The sequence below is a fragment of the Bufo bufo genome, chromosome 11 (genome assembly GCF_905171765.1).
Source record: "Bufo bufo chromosome 11, aBufBuf1.1, whole genome shotgun sequence".
In the NCBI taxonomy this organism is placed as follows: Eukaryota; Metazoa; Chordata; class Amphibia; order Anura; family Bufonidae; genus Bufo; species Bufo bufo.
Window position 1 is genome coordinate 775,231 of NC_053399.1, and position 14,610 is coordinate 789,840.

At 44.1% G+C, this 14,610-nt stretch overlaps 2 protein-coding genes across 3 annotated transcripts in view; one reads left to right on the plus strand and one right to left on the minus strand.

The window, feature by feature from the left end:
• The window catches only part of LOC120982092 (C-X-C chemokine receptor type 6-like), a 318,496-nt gene that overhangs the window by 80,333 nt on the left and 223,553 nt on the right, over positions 1-14,610 (plus strand). The gene's annotated exons all lie outside the window — the stretch shown is intronic.
• LOC120982091 (V-type proton ATPase catalytic subunit A-like) overlaps positions 1-14,610 on the minus strand; it is a 34,815-nt gene that overhangs the window by 17,659 nt on the left and 2,546 nt on the right. Inside the window, exons 2-7 of the mRNA XM_040412033.1 lie at positions 6,132-6,223; positions 2,457-2,585; positions 1,638-1,852; positions 1,324-1,461; positions 1,083-1,234; positions 173-335 (exon numbers count right to left, since the gene is read on the minus strand). Coding sequence (XP_040267967.1) covers positions 173-335; positions 1,083-1,234; positions 1,324-1,461; positions 1,638-1,852; positions 2,457-2,585; positions 6,132-6,213 — 879 coding nt within the window. The 5' untranslated portion in view covers positions 6,214-6,223. The remainder of the gene's footprint in view (positions 1-172; positions 336-1,082; positions 1,235-1,323; positions 1,462-1,637; positions 1,853-2,456; positions 2,586-6,131; positions 6,224-14,610) is intronic.

Genomic DNA, 14,610 nt, shown 5'->3' on the forward strand with positions numbered 1-14,610 from the left:
ATGTTCCCTCAACCCCTGGTGATGATATACCAGTGTATACAATTGTGTAGTCAGATCCATTCATTCTAACATCCATCAAGGCTACACAACATGGGCCATTGGTGCAGAAGATTCAGAAAGGTTCACAAGCATCTCTTGTCCTGCAGTAACTTGGAGACCTGTATGATCTTACCTCAGGGAAATCTCTCAGCACCTCAGACATTTCATTGCCTCGCTCTCCACAGCCCACGTAGACAATGACATCACTGTTGGAGTATTTGGAAAGAGCTTGAGAAATAACGGTCTTCCCACAGCCAAAGGCACCAGGGATTGCAGTGGTTCCACCTTGAACACACCTAATACATAGAGATATTATATATCCTGCATTTACTATGCAGAAAAATCCTAAACGTCTTACAAATGATGTCACAAAATCTGCACAATATTTGGATGTTACGGTAGATGTATCGACCATTTCCATGGGTATTCACTGACTTTCCTTGCCAGAGAGGTAGGCCATACAGCTGTTATATGGAAGGGGGGGTAACTTCAGCCACCCTCCCAGTATGGATCTCCACTGGAACCACATGCTTCTAAAGCAAGCAATTGTGTAAGAGCCACTGGGCATCACTGCTCCCTGATCCTAGAGTAGTATGTAAGAGTATAAGGCAATGGGCGTGGGAGTCCTAATGGAGTGCATAAACCAGGAAGGAGCTTGGTTTAAATCTTTGCTATGAAGCCTAACTTAGTGGCCCTCAGTGTTTATGCCCAAGCGAGGAGAGGACACGGCTAAACATGTCAAAGAAAATCTTTAAACTTTTGGAAGGTAATCTCTATACCTGCTGGATCTGTGTAAGGAAGATCAGTACCTTCCAAGAGCAGCTTCAAAGACATCTCACCCAACCATTATCCCACTCTGTCCTGTAGAAGAACCCAAAAATAGCCATCTTCGGAATGATACCCCTGGTTTTGACTGATATTAAGGTTAATCAAATTTCCAGGCTCTTTGAGGCGTCAGACTTGGCCTTTGAGTGTAGCTACCTACAAGTGGCACTCGAGACACAGGCTGGAGTAGGACTAACGAGCAATGGGGTTTAACGTACGGAAAGAGGGCATCCAGGACTCTCTGTCCAGTCAGCAGTGGGTTGTTTGCCGGGAGTTTTTCTGCTGTTGGACGAATCTGACGGACTGGCCAGACTTGAAGCATGGTCAGCTTTTCCTTGATGCCTTCGAAGTCTAATTCCATGACCACATCCTAGCAAGAGAGAAACAGAGTGAGTGGCTGTACATTGTATACATGATTGCACTCTATGGATATGACTGTGCGGTGGCGCTGCATCATACCGAAACGTCGTAGTTCCCTGCTGGTGCAATGTATGTCACCGTGCCACGGCTACGGGGAGGAACCATGATCTTTTGTTTGATGAGGGAGTTCTCAGGGACAATTCCATAAATATCACCTCCGGTAACGTGACTCCCAGCCTGAAATACAAGGTGACTGTTCACTTCAGGGTTGGACCATACAATCTCCACTCATTAAGATATTAGGGTGAGAATTGTTTCATTGCAACGCATTGCTGAATGCACCAACTGTCTTTTAGTTGTCTTCATGACAGGTTATTTAATCAAGCTCCACCCTCTTGTGGGTGGCTACTCACCCTGATGTTTTTATCAGGAATAAACTCCCATTTAATATCGCGGGACAAAGCATTCACATTAATTCCGCGAGGGATGTAGATACTTTTTGTGAGATCAGCAATATCTTTTAGTGGTCGTTGGATCCCATCAAAGATGTTCCCCATAATCCCAGGACCAAGCTCCACTGACAGAGGTTTTCCAGTCCTCAGGACAGGGTCTCCCACAGATACCCCAGCTGATGGGCTCAAATTAAGGAAAATTCTTAGGGTAAATAATATCTCCTTCTGACCTCAGACCTACAGATCCACAGTTTGTTCTACTTTTGAAAGCAAAATATTTTTATCGCATTCAGAACTTTCTGTACCAGCCCATGAAGCATCTCTCATGATGGATTCAGTCCCCTCCCTGACCCCCCAACTGTTACTGAGTTCTTATGTCTGGAGGTAAGTAGCAGGACCACACGCAGAAGTCAGACCAATGGCCACATAACAGGAGTGGATTAGAAGAGGAGAGCAGCGTGAGATCAGAAAGCAGCAGACGTAGTCCAGGTCATTAGAAGGCCACCTGGTGTAAGGGACTGTAGCCTGTATGACTGCCTGCTTTGCTGTGGCTGGCCCTGGAGTGGAATCCTTTCTAGAGACTCTTCACATGCAGTTTAGGAGACATTCGAGATGTGGGTTGTTTTATCATGTTGTTGAGTTTAGAACTGCTAACTGCACCACCTGCCATACTGTCTCTGGCGCCATGTCACGTACTAAGCTGCCATCGTGTAAAGTGAATATGCCCAGGACAGAGGGGCATCCAACTGTTCTCCACAGATCAACACATGGAAAGGATACAGGTCTCCTCGTACACCTGAATCGTGGCCAAGTCCCCCTCCAGGCGGATAATCTCCCCCACAAGCTCGGAGTGACCCACACGCACTAGCTCGTACATGGCCGCGCCTGCCATCTGCGCTGCTGTAACCACTGTGGGAGAGAGAACACAAGACTGCATTAATACTCATATTGTTACCCACCTCTGTTGTCTATGTAAGGGGTCCCTCAGTTGCATGTGTGGCCCCCCAGTCTCGAATGGCCGGAGGAATCAGGAGCATGCTGTATTAGAGCTCATGCACATGAACGCATTCCACCCGTTCCGTTCATTGGGACCGCAAATTTTAATGGGTCCGCGATCCATCCGCACCGCAATAGAATAGAACAAGTGAATGGGTCTTCATCCGTGATGCGTTGCACAAACTCGGAAGCTGTCTAACATTTTAGAACTATTTGAAGAAGATGGGTCGGCACTGTGATTTGCACGTGGTGTCCGTGTCCCACTAGTATATAACGAAGAAGAACCGGCACTCACTTTCTTGATGATATGAAGAGATGTTTATTCAAGGCATTGTAAGGATGTGGGACAAGGGACCTTAAATATATTACTCTGCTATGTTGTAAATTGTATAATTACTGCAACATCTCACTTTGGTCAGTAGATGGCAGCAAAGGACAAGATGATAAAAGTCTACATTGGAGCTGCCTATCAGAGGAATACTATTAACTATTTAGTTCACAAAGTAGGAAAATAGCTAATTTATGGGCTGTTTTGAACCCTTACAAGTGTGATAGCAAACTGAATATGCAGGTTTGACACTGCACTTAGCAAATGACTTATTGCATCACACTCTCCCTGTGGAAGGGGAGGAGGTTCCTCTAGAAGCAGGAAGTGAGCAGACGGAGGCTGTGCTTGGTGCTGCTGGAAACCAGAAGAGGAGATCTCTGCTGAATCTGGAAGGGAATGGACTGGCTCACGGTAGAGACTGGCGACAGCACGAAGGGGAGGTTTGCATCGACGATCCCAGGAGTGTCGTGTCTGTAGCATCCAGTTCTGGAGTGGACCAGGAAATAAGAAAATAAAGCACCAAGAACCTGCTCAAGGAACTGTAAGTGTGGCTTTGCCTCGTCACATTGCACCACACTGTTGAAGTGGCATTTGGACAAACAGTAACCCTCCAAGTACAGTTACATTGCGGTGTACGGGCTACCAGCTAATGCATAGCCCTAAGGGACTCATACGCTGACACCTTCCTATCTCTCTGGCTGCTCATAGTGTGTTATATGCTGGCAGCTTGGCTGCTTAATGGACTTTGGGGAAAACATCACATTTACTGGTTTATTGTCAGACAGTGTTACATTTACTGTTGGTTTATTCTCTGTTACCAACCTGTTTTATATATTCTCAGCTTCTTGTTCACTACATTGTTCAGTAAACCTAAAACATTGTGTACCCTCTGTAGCTGTGGGCCCAGCCCTCGGTCTTCTTTCAGCATAATAGCATCATCAGTGACTAGCAGATTGAAAAAGTCTTGACCTGAAGCTAGTCACTATGATGCCTTGAATAAAAGTCTCTTCATATCATCAAGAAAATGAGTGCCGCTCCTTCCACCCAAGTTATGAGGTCATTTATTAAGACCAAGAGGCCTGGCGTTCTACATAACTTAGGCACTTGCTGTGTGACATGCTTAAATCTACGCCAGCTCCCACACAGGCGTGGAAAATGATAAATGAGACGGGCCGTCCGGACTGCCCGCTTCCTCACCCATGCCATGTCCCCTAACCTCTGAAACGTGACGAGAGAGGGGAAAAGTCGGCTGCAAATCCCCTTTGCGACTGGAACTGGGACAAAAGTATGCAAAAAGTTTGCGTACTTGGATTCTTAAATGACACCCATAATGTAATTTGTATAGGTCTCCTCATGCTCGATTCTGGAGATAAACAGGGTTATTACTCTGAGGGCAGCCCGGTGCTGGAGACTAAACCCTACCGGGCCCTACAGTGGAGCCATCTCCCCATGCTCGATCCTGGATATAAGCAGGGTTATTGCTCTGAGGGTGGCCCGGTGCTGGAGACTAAACCCTACTGGACCCTACAGTGGCGCCATCTCTCCCCATGCTCGATCCTGGATATAAGCAGGGTTATCGCTCTGAGGGCTACCTGGTGCTGGACACTAAACCCTACCGTACCATACTGTGGAGCCATCTCTCCCCATGCTCGATCCTGGATATAAGCAGGGTTATCGCTCTGAGGGCTACCCGGTGCTGGACACTAAACCCTACTGTACCATACTGTGGAGCCATCTCTCCCCATGCTCGATCCTGGATATAAGCAGGGTTATCACTCTGAGGGCTACCTGGTGCTGGACACTAAACCCTACCGTACCATACTGTGGAGTTATCTCCTATGCTCGATCCTGGATATAAGCAGGGTTATCTCTCTGAGGGCTACCCGGTGCTGGACACTAAACCCTACCGTACCATACTGTGGAGTTATCTCCTATGCTCGATCCTGGATATAAGCAGGGTTATTACTCTGAGGGCTACCCGGTGCTGGAGACTAAACCCTACCGTACCATACTGTGGCGTTATCTCCTATGCTCGATCCTGGAGATAAGCAGGGTTATTACTCTGAGGGCAGCCCGGTGCTGGAGACTAAACCCTACCGTACCATACTGTGGCGTTATCTCCTATGCTCGATCCTGGATATAAGCAGGGTTATCGCTCTGAGGGCGGCCCGGTGCTGGACACTAAACCCTACCGTACAATACTGTGGAGTTATCTCCTATGCTCGATCCTGGATATAAGCAGGGTTATCACTCTGAGGGCTACCCGGTGCTGGACACTAAACCCTACCGTACCATACTGTGGAGTTATCTCCTATGCTCGATCCTGGATATAAGCAGGGTTATTACTCTGAGGGCTACCCGGTGCTGGAGACTAAACCCTACCGTACCATACTGTGGCGTTATCTCCTATGCTCGATCCTGGAGATAAGCAGGGTTATCACTCTGAGGGCAGCCCGGTGCTGGAGACTAAACCCTACCGGGCCCTACAGTGGAGCCATCTCCCCATGCTCGATCCTGGATATAAGCAGGGTTATCACTCTGAGGGCTACCTGGTGCTGGACACTAAACCCTACCGTACAATACTGTGGAGTTATCTCCTATGCTCGATCCTGGAGATAAGCAGGGTTATCACTCTGAGGGCTACCCGGTGATGGAGACTAAACCCTACCGTACCATACTGTGGAGTTATCGCCTATGCTCGATCCTGGATATAAGCAGGGTTATCGCTCTGAGGGCTACCCGGTGCTGGACACTAAACCCTACCGTACCATACTGTGGAGATATCGCCTATGCTCGATCCTGGATATAAGCAGGGTTATCGCTCTGAGGGCGGCCCGGTGCTGGACATTAAACCCTACCGTACCATACTGTGGAGTTATCGCCTATGCTCGATCCTGGAGATAAGCAGGGTTATCACTCTGAGGGCTACCTGGTGCTGGACACTAAACCCTACAGATGTGCATGAGTCGTCCAATCTTCCTATGGAGGAGCAGGCCTCTCATCAGGAAAGATCTTCTTTTGCGGATGTGTTTCCTGCGTCTGTACTTACTGGTGTGTGCGCTGGTTTACAGAGGAAGGGACCACTGGTTCCTGAGGTCCCCCTACCACTAGAAGACAGAGTTCCCAGTTACCTGGTCCAGACACGCCATGGACAAATCCCAACATGCTTTCCTGCTCCATGTCACCAAGCTTAGGAAGCTTGGAAAATTCCATCCTTGTAGAGCTGCGAATGAGAATTATTATAATTAGTGCGGGTCAACTCGTGCTCAGTAATGTGATGCCTCAAAATACAGTCCTCCAATGCCGCCATACGCAGTACTAGAATGCCGCCCTGTGCAGTACTACAAACCGGATTCCAAAAAAGTTGGGACACTAAACAAATTGTGAATAAAAACTGAATGCAATGATGTGGAGATGGCAAATGTCAGTATTTTATTTGTAATAGAACGTAGATGACAGATCAAACGTTTAATCCGAGTAAATGTATCATTTTAAAGGAAAAATACATTGATTCCAATTTTCACGGTGTCAACAAATCCCCAAAAAGTTGGGACAAGTAGCAATAAGAGGCTGGAAAAAGTAAATTTGAGCATAACGAAGAGCTGGAAGACCAATTACCACTAATTAGGTCAATTGGCAACATGATTGGGTATAAAAAGAGCTTCTCAGAGTGGCAGTGTCTCTCAGAAGCCAAGATGGGTAGAGGATCACCAATTCCCACAATGTTGTGCAGAAAGATAGTGGAGCAATATCAGAAAGGTGTTACCCAGCGAAAAACTGCAAAGACTTTGCATCTATCATCATCAACTGTGCAAAACATCATCCGAAGATTCAGAGAATCTGGAACAATCTCTGTGCGTAAGGGTCAAGGCCGTAAAACCATACTGGATGCCCGTGATCTCCGGGCCCTTAAACGACACTGCACCACAAACAGGAATGCTACTGTAAAGGAAATCACAGAATGGGCTCAGGAATACTTCCAGAAACCATTGTCAGTGAACACAATCCACCGTGCCATCCGCCGCTGCCAGCTGAAACTCTACAGTGCAAAGAAGAAGCCATTTCTAAGCAAGATCCACAAGCTCAGGCGTTTTCACTGGGCCAGGGATCATTTAACATGGAGTGTGGCAAAATGGAAGACTGTTCTGTGGTCAGACGAGTCACGATTCAAAGTTCTTTTTGGAAATCTGGGACGCCATGTCATCCGGACCAAAGAGGACAAGGACAACCCAAGTTGTTCTCAACGCTCAGTTCAGAAGCCTGCATCTCTGATGGTATGGGGTTGCATGAGTGCGTGTGGCATGGGCAGCTTGCATGTCTGGAAAGGCACCATCAATGCAGAAAAATATATTCAGGTTCTAGAACAACATCTGCTTCCATCCAGACGTCATCTCTTTCAGGGAAGACCCTGCATTTCTCAACAAGATAATGCCAGACCACATTCTGCATCAATCACAACATCATGGCTGCGTAGGAGAAGGATCCGGGTACTGAAATGGCCAGTCTGCAGTCCAGATCTTTCACCTATAGAGAACATTTGGCGCATCATAAAGAGGAAGGTGCAACAAAGAAGGCCCAAGACGATTGAACAGTTAGAGGCCTGGATTAGACAAGAATGGGAGAGCATTCCTATTTCTAAACTTGAGAAACTGGTCTCCTCGGTCCCCAGACGTCTGAGTGTTGTAAGAAGAAGGGGAGATGCCACACAGAGGTGAAAATGGCCTTGTCCCATGAAATTCTGATTCAACATATTTTTCCCTTAAAATGGTACATTTTCTCAGTTTAAACTTTTGTTCCGTGATTTATGTTCTATTCTGAATAAAATATTAGAAGTTGGCGCCTCCACATCATTGCATTCAGTTTTTATTCACCATTTGTATAGTGTCCCAACTTTTTGGGAATCCGGTTTGTATATTACCTCCATACACTGTACTATAATACCACCTTAAACTGTACTATAATACCTCCATACACTGTACAATAATACCTCCATACACTGTACTATAATACCTTCATACACTGTACAATAATACCTCCATACACTGTACTATAATACCTCCATACACTGTACAATAATACCTCCATACACTGTACTATAATACCACCTTAAACTGTACTATAATACCACCTTAAACTGTACTATAATACCACCTTAAACTGTACTATAATACCTTCATACACTGTACTATACCTCCATACACTGTACAATAATACCTCCATACACTGTACTATAATACCACCTTAAACTGTACTATAATACCTCCATACACTGTACAATAATACCTCCATACACTGTACTATAATACCACCTTAAACTGTACTATAATACCTCCATACACTGTACAATAATACCTCCATACACTGTACTATAATACCACCTTAAACTGTACTGTAATACCTCCATACACTGTACTATAATACCTCCATACACTGTACTATAATACCTTCATAAACTGTACTATAATACCTCCATACACTGTACTATAATACCTCCATACACTGTACTATAATACCTCCATACACTGTACTATAATACCTCCATACACTGTACAATAATACCTCCATACACTGTACTATAATACCACCTTAAACTGTACTATAATACCTCCATACACTGTACAATAATACCTCCATACACTGTACTATAATACCTTCATACACTGTACAATAATACCTCCATACACTGTACTATAATACCTCCATACACTGTACAATAATACCTCCATACACTGTACTATAATACCACCTTAAACTGTACTATAATACCACCTTAAACTGTACTATAATACCACCTTAAACTGTACTATAATACCTTCATACACTGTACTATACCTCCATACACTGTACAATAATACCTCCATACACTGTACTATAATACCACCTTAAACTGTACTATAATACCTCCATACACTGTACAATAATACCTCCATACACTGTACTATAATACCACCTTAAACTGTACTATAATACCTCCATACACTGTACAATAATACCTCCATACACTGTACTATAATACCACCTTAAACTGTACTATAATACCTCCATACACTGTACTATAATACCTCCATACACTGTACTATAATACCTTCATAAACTGTACTATAATACCTCCATACACTGTACTATAATACCTCCATACACTGTACTATAATACCTCCATACACTGTACTATAATACCTTCATAAACTGTACTATAATACCTCCATACACTGTACTATAATACCTCCATACACTGTACTATAATACCTTCATAAACTGTACTATAATACCTCCATACACTGTACTATAATACCTTCATAAACTGTACTATAATACTTCCATACACTGTACTATAATACCTCCATACACTGTACTATAATACCTTCATAAACTGTACTATAATACCTCCATACACTGTACTATAATACCTCCATACACTGTACTATAATACCTTCATACACTGTACTATAATACCTCCATACACTGTACTATAATACCTTCATAAACTGTACTATAATACCTCCATACACTGTACTATAATACCTCCATACACTGTACTATAATACCTTCATAAACTGTACTATAATACCTCCATACACTGTACTATAATACCTCCATACACTGTACTATAATACCACCTTAAACTGTACTATAATACCACCTTAAACTGTACTATAATACCTCCATACACTGTACAATAATACCTCCATACACTGTACTATAATACCTCCATACACTGTACTATACTACCTCCATACACTGTACAATAATACCTCCATACACTGTACTATAATACCTTCATACACTGTACTATAATTCCTTCATACACTGTACTATAATACCTCCATACACTGTACAATAATACCTCCATACACTGTACTATAATACCACCTTAAACTGTACTATAATACCTCCATACACTGTACAATAATACCTCCATACACTGTACTATAATACCTCCATACACTGTACTATAATACCTTCATAAACTGTACTATAATACCTCCATAAACTGGACTATAATACCACCTTACAATGTAGTATTATTCCTCCATAAACTGGACTATGATACCACCTTACACTGTGCTATAATATCGCCCTACACTGTACTATAATACCACCTTACACTGTGCTATAATACCTCCATACACTGTACTATAATACCACCTTACACTGTACTATAATACCACCTTACAATGTGCTATACCACCTTACACTGTACTATAATACCTCCATGCAATGTAGTATTATTCCTCCATAAACTGGACTATGATACCACCTTACACTGTGCTATAATATCGCCCTACACTGTACTATAATACCACCTTACACTGTGCTATAATATCGCCCTACACTGTGCTATAATACCTCCATACACTGTACTATAATACCACCTTAAACTGTACTATAATACCTCCATACACTGTACTATAATACCACCTTACAATGTAGTATTATTCCTCCATAAACTGGACTATGATACCACCTTACACTGTGCTATAATATCGCCCTACACTGTACTATAATACCACCTTACACTGTGCTATAATATCGCCCTACACTGTACTATAATACCACCTTACACTGTGCTATAATATCGCCCTACACTGTACTATAATACCACCTTACACTGTGCTATAATACCACCTTACACTGTGCTATACCACCTTACACTGTACTATAATACCACCTTACAATGTAGTATTATTCCTCCATAAACTGGACTATGATACCACCTTACACTGTGCTATAATATCGCCCTACACTGTACTATAATAAGGCCTTACACTGTATTATTCCGCCATCAAATGTACAATAATGCTTTTCTGCGCAGTACTATAATACCTCTATCCCCTGCACTGTAATGCCTCCATGCCCAGTATTCTAATAAAATGTCCATAGGTCAGGCACTGAAGCTGTGTCCTGCTGCGACCACCTCTCTTCCCACCACATGGACGTGGTTCGATGCTGCTGGATGGCTTTGAGGTCTCGACCTTCCTCCTTTGTTTATCCTGCCCTTTTGTATTTTGGTTTTGTGTGATCTTTAGATGTCAGATGTCAGCGCTGCTGACTGTAAACATGGAGCAGACAGAACCTGTCCTACCTGCCAGGGAGCGCCCGCAGCCCCCGCTGATCGCAATGCTGAGCACAGCCACTATATCACTGAGGGCGCTGTGAGCGTGGTGTCAGTGGCTCATCAGTGGTCTTCTCCCGGAAACCCTTTTCATATGACCAGTCCACAACACAGTACCGTATACAGTGTAGTATATACAGTGGAGGTAGTACTGTGCAGTGCATGTACAGGAGAAGTGGTACTGTGCAGTGTATATACAGAAGAAGTGGTACTGTGCAGTGTATATACAGGAGAGGTGGTACTGTGCAGTCTATATACTGGGGAAGTGTTACTATGCAGTCTATATACTGGGGAAGTGTTACTGTGCAGTGCATATACAGTAGAGGTAGTACTGTGCAGTGCATGTACAGGAGAAGTGGTACTGTGCAGTGTATATACAGGAGAAGTGGTACTGTGCAGTGTATATACAGGAGAGGTGGTACTGTGCAGTCTATATACTGGGGAAGTGTTACTATGCAGTCTATACACAGGAGAAGTGGTACTGTGCAGTGCATATACAGTAGAGGTAGTACTGTGCAGTGCATGTACAGGAGAAGTGGTACTGTGCAGTGTATATACAGGAGAAGTGGTACTGTGCAGTGTATATACAGGAGAGGTGGTACTGTGCAGTCTATATACTGGGGAAGTGTTACTATGCAGTCTATACACAGGAGAAGTGGTACTGTGCAGTGCATATACAGTAGAGGTAGTACTGTGCAGTGCATGTACAGGAGAAGTGGTACTGTGCAGTCTATATACAGGAGAAGTGGTACTGTGCCGTGCATATACAGGAGAAGTGGTACTGTGCAGTGCATATACAGGAGAAGTGTTACTGTGCAGTGCATGTACAGGAGAAGTGGTACTGTGCAGTCTATATACAGGAGAAGTGGTACTGTGCAGTGTATATACAGGAGAAGTGGTACTGTGCCGTGCATATACAGGAGAAGTGGTACTGTGCAGTGCATATACAGTAGAGGTAGTACTGTGCAGTGCATGTACAGGAGAAGTGGTACTGTGCAGTCTATATACAGGAGAAGTGGTACTGTGCAGTGCATATACAGGAGAAGTGGTACTGTGCAGTGTATATACTGGGGAAGTGGTACTGTGCAGTGCATATACAGTAGAGGTAGTACTGTGCAGTGCATGTACAGGAGAAGTGGTACTGTGCAGTCTATATACAGGAGAAGTGGTACTGTGCAGTGCATATGCAGGAGAAGTGGTACTGTGCAGTGTATATACTGGGGAAGTGTTACTATGCAGTCTATACACAGGAGAAGTGGTACTGTGCAGTGCATATACAGTAGAGGTAGTACTGTGCAGTGCATGTACAGGAGAAGTGGTACTGTGCAGTCTATATACCGGAGAAGTGGTACTGTGCAGTGTATATACTGGGGAAGTGGTACTGTGCAGTGTATATACAGGAGAAGTGGTACTGTGCAGTCTATATACAGGAGAAGTGGTACTGTGCAGTGTATATACAGAAGAAGTGGTACTGTGCAGTGTATATACAGGAGAGGTGGTACTGTGCAGTGTATATACTGGGGAAGTGTTACTATGCAGTCTATACACAGGAGAAGTGGTACTGTGCAGTGCATATACAGTAGAGGTAGTACTGTGCAGTGCATGTACAGGAGAAGTGGTACTGTGCAGTCTATATACAGGAGAAGTGGTACTGTGCAGTGTATATACAGGAGAAGTGGTACTGTGCAGTGCATATACAGGAGAAGTGTTACTGTGCAGTGTATATACAGGAGAAGTGGTACTGTGCAGTGCATATACAGGAGAAGTGGTACTGTGCAGTGTATATACAGGAGAAGTGGTACAGTGCAGTGCATATATAGGAGAAGTGTTACTGTGCAGTGTATATACAGGAGAAGTGATACTGTGCAGTGCATGTACAGGAGAAGTGGTACTGTGCAGTGTATATACAGGAGAAGTGGTACTGTGCAGTGTATATACAGGAGAAGTGGTACTGTGCAGTGTATATACAGGAGAGGTGGTACTGTGCAGTCTATATACTGGGGAAGTGTTACTATGCAGTCTATACACAGGAGAAGTGGTACTGTGCAGTGCATATACAGTAGAGGTAGTACTGTGCAGTGCATGTACAGGAGAAGTGGTACTGTGCAGTCTATATACAGGAGAAGTGGTACTGTGCCGTGCATATACAGGAGAAGTGGTACTGTGCAGTGTATATACTGGGGAAGTGTTACTATGCAGTCTATACACAGGAGAAGTGGTACTGTGCAGTGCATATACAGTAGAGGTAGTACTGTGCAGTGCATGTACAGAAGAAGTGGTACTGTGCAGTCTATATACAGGAGAAGTGGTACTGTGCAGTGTATATACTGGGGAAGTGGTACTGTGCAGTGCATATACAGTAGAGGTAGTACTGTGCAGTGCATGTACAGGAGAAGTGGTACTGTGCAGTCTATATACAGGAGAAGTGGTACTGTGCAGTGCATATACAGGAGAAGTGGTACTGTGCAGTGTATATACTGGGGAAGTGGTACTGTGCAGTGCATATACAGTAGAGGTAGTACTGTGCAGTGCATGTACAGGAGAAGTGGTACTGTGCAGTCTATATACAGGAGAAGTGGTACTGTGCAGTGCATATACAGGAGAAGTGGTACTGTGCAGTGTATATACTGGGGAAGTGTTACTATGCAGTCTATACACAGGAGAAGTGGTACTGTGCAGTGCATATACAGTAGAGGTAGTACTGTGCAGTGCATGTACAGGAGAAGTGGTACTGTGCAGTCTATATACCGGAGAAGTGGTACTGTGCAGTGTATATACTGGGGAAGTGGTACTGTGCAGTGTATATACAGGAGAAGTGGTACTGTGCAGTCTATATACAGGAGAAGTGGTACTGTGCAGTGTATATACAGAAGAAGTGGTACTGTGCAGTGTATATACAGGAGAGGTGGTACTGTGCAGTGTATATACTGGGGAAGTGTTACTATGCAGTCTATACACAGGAGAAGTGGTACTGTGCAGTGCATATACAGTAGAGGTAGTACTGTGCAGTGCATGTACAGGAGAAGTGGTACTGTGCAGTCTATATACAGGAGAAGTGGTACTGTGCAGTGTATATACAGGAGAAGTGGTACTGTGCAGTGCATATACAGGAGAAGTGTTACTGTGCAGTGTATATACAGGAGAAGTGGTACTGTGCAGTGCATATACAGGAGAAGTGGTACTGTGCAGTGTATATACAGGAGAAGTGGTACAGTGCAGTGCATATATAGGAGAAGTGTTACTGTGCAGTGTATATACAGGAGAAGTGATACTGTGCAGTGCATGTACAGGAGAAGTGGTACTGTGCAGTGTATATACAGGAGAAGTGGTACTGTGCAGTGTATATACAGGAGAAGTGGTACTGTGCAGTGTATATACAGTAGAGGTGGTACTGTGCAGTGTATATACTGGGGAAGTGGTACTGTGCCGTCTATATACAGGAGAAGTGGTACTGTGCAGTGCATATACAGGAGAAGTGGTACTGTGCAGTCTATATA